The sequence below is a fragment of the Gadus macrocephalus genome, chromosome 10 (genome assembly GCF_031168955.1).
Source record: "Gadus macrocephalus chromosome 10, ASM3116895v1".
In the NCBI taxonomy this organism is placed as follows: domain Eukaryota; kingdom Metazoa; phylum Chordata; class Actinopteri; order Gadiformes; family Gadidae; genus Gadus; species Gadus macrocephalus.
In genome coordinates this window covers 17,977,111-17,985,544 of record NC_082391.1, presented here as the reverse complement: position 1 = coordinate 17,985,544, position 8,434 = coordinate 17,977,111, and the positions used below count along the sequence as shown (strand labels likewise).

The 8,434-nt window shown below is 42.3% G+C and overlaps 1 protein-coding gene across 1 annotated transcript; it reads left to right on the top strand.

The window, feature by feature from the left end:
• The first annotated feature begins 1,357 nt into the window (after positions 1-1,357).
• Positions 1,358-4,973, top strand: p2ry4 (pyrimidinergic receptor P2Y4). Its single transcript, XM_060063026.1, has 2 exons — positions 1,358-2,019; positions 2,276-4,973. The coding sequence occupies exon 2, from the start codon at positions 2,315-2,317 to the stop codon at positions 3,422-3,424; it is 1,110 nt and encodes a 369-aa protein (XP_059919009.1). The 5' UTR covers positions 1,358-2,019; positions 2,276-2,314; the 3' UTR covers positions 3,425-4,973.
• Positions 4,974-8,434: the final 3,461 nt, after the last annotated feature.

Below are 8,434 nucleotides of genomic sequence, written 5' to 3'. Positions count from 1 at the left end.
GACCACAAGGAACCATTCGATTTTACTGTATAGATTTTGAGAAAATGTAATTTGAAAAACGTACACATGCATATTCTCGCCTTTGCAAATTTGCATTATGTCAGCAATTTAAAGTGGGCTATAGACCGAATGTCACATAAGTTCAGGCACTGACTGATATGAACATACTAACTGTTGTACTGACTACTTGACCACAAGGAACCATTTGATTTTACTGTATAGATTTTGAGAAAATGTCATTTGAAAAACGTACACATGCATATTCTGCTGGCCAATGGAGTCGAAGGTCCGCACTGGCGGCCAACTTGCCACAGTCAGCTGTTCACCCAGTTCTCCCATAACGCGCACTACGCGCTGCGCGTAGGGCCTCAAGTCCTGAGGGGGCCCCCAAAAAAAATAAATAATAATAATAATATATATATATATTCTTACTTGTATACTTCTGGTTTTAAGTTTGTATTTATGGATAACTATTTAATTTAAAAGATTTTGGACATTCCAATACTTGTGTGTACTGTATGTATGTTTTGGCTGTTCTGTGAACTGTGTTTACAAAGTAGATTTAACTGGCTGGGGGGGGGGGGGGGGGGCCCATAAAGGAGTTATGCTTAGGGCCCCAAAATAGCTAGCAGCGGCACTGTGTTCACCCATAACACTGTGTTGACTTGGTAGTGGTACATGTACTTTTTAAATAACCTTAACCACCTTGCTACATTTTCAAACGGTTTGTTTTGTTATAAACGTCAGAGATGTAGTTACGGCACTGCATACATGATAGTACTGATGAATAATTATGTTAGATTCTAAAAAAAATTGAAATGTTCTAAAATAGGTACAATATTATAACCACGTTTATAAGGTTTGTAAGAAACCAAACCGTTGGGAAAACGGTTGAAAATGTAGCAAGTTATGGTTATTTATAAAGTACATACAGTACCACTACCAACACAATGTTATGGGTGAGCAGCTGACTGGCAAGATGTCCGCAAGTGCTGACATTCTAGACGCCGCCGTAAGACAGCTAGTGTTCTATATGTCTAGTCTACACACGTGGGTGAAGGGTTTTATTTTGAAAACGTTGCGAGATACCACCCAAAGGCTGTTTAGAGTAAAGGCGCACGAGGATTTTGTGTGACGGCTGGTTTAACCGCGGATGAACGAATGGCGGCTCACTTGACCGCAGTTAATTCTAGTGAGTTTATCACTATTACATAGTCAAATAGGTAGCTTCATGTCCCTGTCCTTTTGAAATGAGGTAGGTTATATGATGTGTGTCGCAGCAGCATCATAAGGCCAACGCATGTTGACTTGATTGGTTGGTCTGTATTGCTGCACGGCCATGCTTCAATATTGGACCCTTGATAAATTTTATGAGCTACACCTGTGTCAGTCCTACTGTGAAAATAAGTTATTTCTAAAATGAGTTTAATCTATTCGGGTAGATTGTTCATGTTTTAGTTTCAGTTTACATATATTACATATACATAGCCAAATAGAATAACTTAAAACTTATTTGGGAAAAAAGTAACTAAAACAGCGTTTTCAAACAAAAACTAAATTCATCTGAAAGTCTAGATTTGTCTTGAATAATATTATAATAGCATATTGAATCTAATTACCCGCCTGGCCTACACTTTGAACCACGCCGGAGTCAAATGTCCGATGTGAAACCATAGGTTTGTTTCTGCTATCGGCTCCTGCGTGATTCCCTCCTCAGCAACTCCACTTCCTAGATCTCAATCACATGGCTCCCTGTCACGGTTTGGTAGCCTTTTCACTTGCAGTTCGAGCGGTTCAGTAAACGGGGACATCGCTCGTAATCTGACTGGCTAAAAGGTTTCCTGACTGGATTGGAGGGGTGTAGGAGATACCATCGCTAGGCAGATACTATTTAGGTTCGAACATTAGGGCATTCCGGAGCAGGCACAGCGTGGATACGGCGTACGACTTAACATTTTTTTTCCTAACTCTACAATCGGGAGTAGTCTAGTTTACCGCCTCCATTGTGAAACGCCGTTGGTAAGTAACCACTCAATAAAGCACTCAATCTCAGTAATGTTACAATATAAACAACCCTAATGTCGAGTCTTTTTTCAGTTATGCGTTTGTGTAGCCTTCAGATGTTGAACAATTTAGTCTGTCTCGGTGATGTCTGCTCCTGGAAAGTAAAACCCATAGAGGATGTAGTAATTAAATCTGCCTGGATGGCTTTTTTGCTGTTAATCACATTCCACATGTTAATTAAATTATCTTAATTTTCTCCATCATTTTATAGGTGTTGTAATTTAGTCCAAGTGCCATTTTCAATCATATAATGGATGATGTTTTCAACACCCAAGAAGGACTGAACCGGTCTACGTTATTCAGCACACACTTTAACTCTAATTGCCGCTTCGATGAGGAGTTTAAATACATTCTGCTGCCAGTGTCATACAGCCTTGTGTTTGTGTTCGGCTTTCTGCTGAACTCCATGGCCCTGTGGGTGTTCATCACCAAGATGCGCCCGTGGAACACCAACACGGTGTTCATGTTCCACCTGTCGCTCTCCGACTTCCTGTACGTCCTGTCCCTGCCCACGCTCATCTACTACTACGCCAACCGCAGCCACTGGCCCTTCGGCCTGTTTGCCTGCAAGAGCGTCCGCTTCCTCTTCTACGCCAACCTCTACTGCAGCATCCTCCTGCTCACCTGCATCAGCGTGCACCGTTACTTCGGCATCTGCCACCCTATCAAAGCGCTGCGGCTGGTGAAGCCGCGCCACGCCCACCTGGTGTGCGGCCTGGTGTGGCTGGCGGTGACCATCTGCCTGGTGCCCAACTTCATCTTCGTGACCACCTCGCGGCGCGACAACGACACCATTTGCCACGACACCACCAGCCACGGGTTCTTCGACCAGTACGTGGACTACAGCTCGGTGGTCATGGTGCTCCTCTTCGGCGTGCCCTTCCTGGTCATCGTGGTGTGCTACTGCCTGATGGCCCGGGCGCTGTGCCGGCCCAAGAAGGGGCTGTCCCAGAGCCGGCAGGGGTCCTCGTCGCGGCAGAAGTCCATCAGGATGATCGTGGTGGTGCTGGCGGTGTTCGCCCTGTGCTTCGTGCCGTTCCACGTCACGCGCACGCTCTACTACGCGGCGCGCGTGCTGCACCTGGACTGCGCCCTGCTGAACGTCATCAACTTCGCCTACAAGATCACCCGGCCGCTGGCCAGCGTCAACAGCTGCATCGACCCCGTCCTGTACTTCCTGGCCGGCGACAAGTACCGCTCCAAGCTGTTGTCGGCCCTCACGGGGAACAGAAGGGTGATCAGCTCCATTCCCTCCGAGGGACGCGCCGCGACCAGACGCAACAACAACAACAACAAGGCCAACCCGGCCATCCCGCTGGCCTTGAAGGACACCGACTCCAAACCCAGTGGAGATGGATAGAATTGAACTCGTTTTTGTTTTATTTACGTATATTGCGCTGATCGCCTGGCTACGTACATTTGAACCGAGAATTTAACGTTTCTAGTTCAAGCACTAGTTATTCAAGGTACATATTTTGCAGGGACTGGTCCAAGCGGTACCACAAAAGAACACTGTCATGAACACTATTGTGTGGTGGACTGTGGTTTCAGGGCGTGACATGGCATTATGCCTTTATTGGAAGGCACCCTGTTATAGTGGGATATAATGCGCTGAGTGAGCACACATGTTTTCAAGTGATACCAAAAATATAATTTTGTCTGTTCTGTTGTGCGATAACAATGTTTGTCATGCCATAAAAGTAAAATACAGAGTTTATGAACCGTGACTCTCACCAGCTGTTTGGTAATATTATTATGTCTAAAATGATTGTTAGACATGAGGTAATGTAAGGTTCTATTATATTTAACTCCTAAAAAATAAGAATAAACAAACCAAAGCCTGCAGAGCCTCTTTCTCCAGCTGTTAGTATTTGGTCCCTAAGTTGAACAGCTGCCTCTTGCATCTGCATGCTGTTACATTTGAGCTGAATGAGAGCTGGGAACCAGACTAGATCTGGCCGAGGCTAAGGACAAATACTGAACAGCCCACGCCTCTTTGGATAACCCCTGGAGGGGATAAATGGGCTTTCCCTTCACTGCCCTCTAGTGGTTGAACCGATTTGGTTGCATTAGGGTTATTTTCTTTTTGGAAACCACTATTACGCAATTTCCTAATATCTTGGCACCGTATGGGGACAATGCTGGGAAGATCTATGTGTTTTCTACACTCGCTGTATATGTCGAATCTGTCTGTGCCTGTGATGCATTGTTTTTCTGTTAAGTATAATTATGTGAACCGTTTAGAGGTTCAGCATTTTTGGTATATAAACCAATATACTTGTATATTCATAACTATATTAACTGTCATAGTTGTTATGCAATGATTATTTTTCTAAATATATGAAGTATTTGTGATTTAAGGTGTGTGTGTGTGTGTGTGTGTGTGTGTGTGAATGTAGATTTATTAATTTGTAATATTATTCTATTTGACACAAGAATACCCTGGCCTATGAAAGAAGAATCATGAAGAGATGTAAGGTTGTCAAGAGGACCTATTGTCCCCTACCCTGTAAGGTCATAGGCCTACATGCTACAAAGGTACATAATACAGGATATAAGAAACCGCACAGTAAACATTACATCCTTAATTTAAAAGTAGGTAGTAAGGATTTAGGACGGTATTATGAGTTTGAGTTAAACAAACTAATAATACCTATTTATATAAATCCCTGGAATAATTCTCCATATATTTTATAGGACTCATATTTAATTAGATAACAGGAAGGTGGATTTTGTGTTTCATTTTACTTTTTCAAAATTTGTAGAATAATTAATTAAACATGTGGTAATGAAACTATTTTCCCTTACTATATAACAGGCATGTAGTTGATGCACTTTAGCTTATTTCATATATTTCTATGATAAGGACCCAAGTGTATACATAAATAGAATACAAATATAATAAAATGGGTTTGAATTCAATTTGTTAAATAAAGCAACGCCAACTACTCACACTTAGACCTACCATCTTGACATGTCCCTTTAATTTAATTGTTTAAACCGTTCTTATGGAGGAAATTACTGTTTATTAAATACATAGGACATATGTGTTACCTGCGGTTTTGAGGTTACCATTTAATACTCAAATTATTTGTATTTGTTACTAAAATTGTAGGAAATGGATGTCAGGGACCCACTCAAAGGGCCACTTATACGCTGACATTTTACATAATTTGAATTTACATTTTCATAAATACATTCAGTTTAATTATTATTATTGTTTGCTTTCTATTTTATTATTTTCCGGCAATGTTTATCCAAATGTTTGTATAAGGCAAATTCAATATTGTTTCCCCTACTGGGTTTGTACCTACTGTGCCATACATTCATTTCACATCGGTAAGGGCAATGACAAGGCTAAACTTTAGCGATTCAAGGATAAGAGCTAATAAATAAACTACTGAAATAGAAGCTTAACAATTACACTCTAGCTGCCCCTCATGATTGACACGTTGTCGCCTGTTTTCCTCGGGGTCAAGGTTTTTAGGTCAGCGTAAGGGCGCCTCCAAGTGGCCGAGCGTGCTACGTCAAGAGACCCTAACCATCAAATTACTTTTTCAGTAACAGGTAGGAGTGATGGAAAGCCAAATTGCAAATGGCCTCGGGACAACAACGTAATAACAGGTGTCATTTACGCCTCAAGCGGGACACAATGGTGGTGAAATGATTGTTTGACAACTGCCTGCTGTGCACATTTTAGGCTACCTTAATTTCCAAACGAGCTATTTAGCTTCTTTGAGTTGCATGTCTTGTCATAATGGCTCATTGTCGGACGTGGGGTGATTGATTTCTGTTGAACTTGTAAAATGGACAAGAATTAATCATTTTAATCAATTAAAGCATTGCCTAAAACTAAGTAGGATAAGGCTATAGCACCACTCTCACTGACTTTGCCTGTAATCTATTAATTTTATTAAATAATTTGCAAATATGCAAATGTTCTGAATTACGGAAGTAGGCAACGGCCGACTATGTAGGTATACATGTAGGCTACATAATATGTTTGAAATAAGAATTAAACTACTACCTCTAATTACTTTACATGCCGTCTTAAAAAAGATACCTTCATTTTTCAATCTAGATTGATAACCTGATTATCTTGATGAAATAGATAACCAAAGTTTACGTCATTTGGCTTCAGAAGTTATTCCAACTAGTTTAATTATGCTCTACGGTTACATTTGTTCTGACTTAACCACGGTTACCTTTAGGCTAAACGTATCGAAGTGAAACTAGCCGGATATCACATTCTATTTCCTTAAAGGGAAAAATGCGTAATTAATTATTTGAACATGCCAAAAGTCCTTCCTTCCGCACAATTTTGCCTGCAAAATATCATGGAACCCAGAGGTTGACGGTCGTGTTACAAAAAATGCACTGGTCTACAAACAAGTAGGCCTAAATATAAAATAAAAACGATTTCATACCAATTTTATTTTACCATAAGAAGTGTCCGTCTTGTTTACTAGGTTGTTAACCCATCGATTTGACTCAATGAAGTCAAGTTAAATTGAAATATATTTCTAGTCAAATTTAGCAAATGTGTTTACACCTCCCAATTTCATATAGTTTGCCTCCATCCCATTATTTTTTATTAAACAATAAACTAGCCATATAGGTTATCTAGACATGTGCTACACTGCAAGTCCAAACCCCTGGCCTGACCTAAATAGAATGGTGCATATGTTGAGCGTTGAACATTTCTATCTGTGTTTCTCTCTTGTTGGGCGAATTATAAGGCAGAATTGAAGAATTTCAAGGACGCGTGGACTCCAATTAACCGGAGAGGCTGAGAGTGGAGGGGAAGATTGACACACAGAGGAGAGAAGTTCATTATTCCCCTGAAAAGGAAACCAATAGCTTTCACGATCACCATGGTAACTGGCCTTTCTTTTTGCCGTCAGACCTATGCTAAGGTACTTCTCGGCATGAAGAACCTTGCAAGGTAAACGGGGAAATATTAGTTTCCAGTGCCTATAGACGTTGGATATTGATTGCCGTAAAGATTCATGAACTCTGCTATCATCACATACCTTTCTCTATATTCTGCATTTTGTGCAAAAATAATGATAAAAGTGAAATTGGATGAGCGTGGCGGTCAGTTCGATATGTGCCTGGAGTGCTCGTGCATCTTAACTTTTTTCTGACATTTAATCGCAAAATTGTAATATATATATAATATATATTTAAAAAAATCAAGCGATCAAGCCAAAAATCATACACACATGGTGGAGGTAACAATTTGAGCCACAGCAAAAAAAAAAAAAGCAACTAGGCCTATATAATATTATACGTATTACACAACACATAAACAATGTGTAAACACTGACCTTCTCTCACATGAATGTTGAGGCTAACCTCCCTGCTAGCATCTGTAGCCGCCTGCAGGTGACCTTGCTTGTGCTCTCCTATAGACTCTGCCATGTTGCCGAAGAGGTCACAGCCGCGCACAGGCCCAGGCCATCGCGGGTGGGAGGGGGCAGTGCTGGAGGTAAGCTAGTTAGTGGAGGACTGCTGTGGATTAGCATAGCTGGAGACTGGGAGACATGGCGGGCAGGGGTAGCTTGGGGGAGAAGGTGGTGGTGTTGGATGGGGTGGATGATTGCGAGGCTGGGTTTATGGCACTCCTGGCAAATTGTTTTAACCCCTATTACAGCTGCGGCGTGTGGCTCCTCTTATCTAGGCCTCTGCAGCCACTCATTAATATTCCGTACATATGGCAGTGGTTTTTGTATCATTGTCTATTAATGGGAGGGATAATCGCTCATTCAATTATCAGGCAGTCAAGAAAAGACCAACTCTGTGCCGCTGTGCGCCTGGTTCACGCTAAAGCAACACAGCCCCCCCGACCGCAGACGTGCCAGGGGGAAGGTGAGAGCGATAGTGGGGGATTACACCATATTAGCTACTTTCATAAGACAGACAGCGGTAATAACCTGGGCCAACATGAGGCTTCGCTGGCAAAGAAGACACGCGTATCTGAGCTCTGTGCAAAAAAAAAAAAGAATAGAAGGAAGAAGCTTAAAAAACGTTCAACGCTTCTGTTCCCCATCTTCCCCTTTTACAGAAGTCACCTACGCAGACTGGTATCGACTCGAGTGATGTTACGGCTTCGGATCGCGTGTCCTTCTTTTGAACAGTAACACGGGCGATTGTTCCGCCTGTTAGCTTCCCGCGGCGGTTGAATGGCGCTGCCCGTTAGATGACGGGACCCGGGTAGGCTGGGGAGCTTGACCCCGCGGGCCCTGTGAGCCAAAAGAGGGGTGTGAAGTGATCAAATGCGGGAGTTGGTCTCCCATTGGTTTGCTGCTTTGTTGTTTCCAGCGTGGTGGCCCTCTGTCTTCCTGCTGCTGGGGCCATGGCCTGGATG

Bases quoted from the DNA above. Each gene is read 5' to 3' on its own strand.
- p2ry4 (XM_060063026.1), top strand. From the start codon at position 2,315: ATGGATGATGTTTTCAACACCCAAGAAGGACTGAACCGGTCTACGTTA.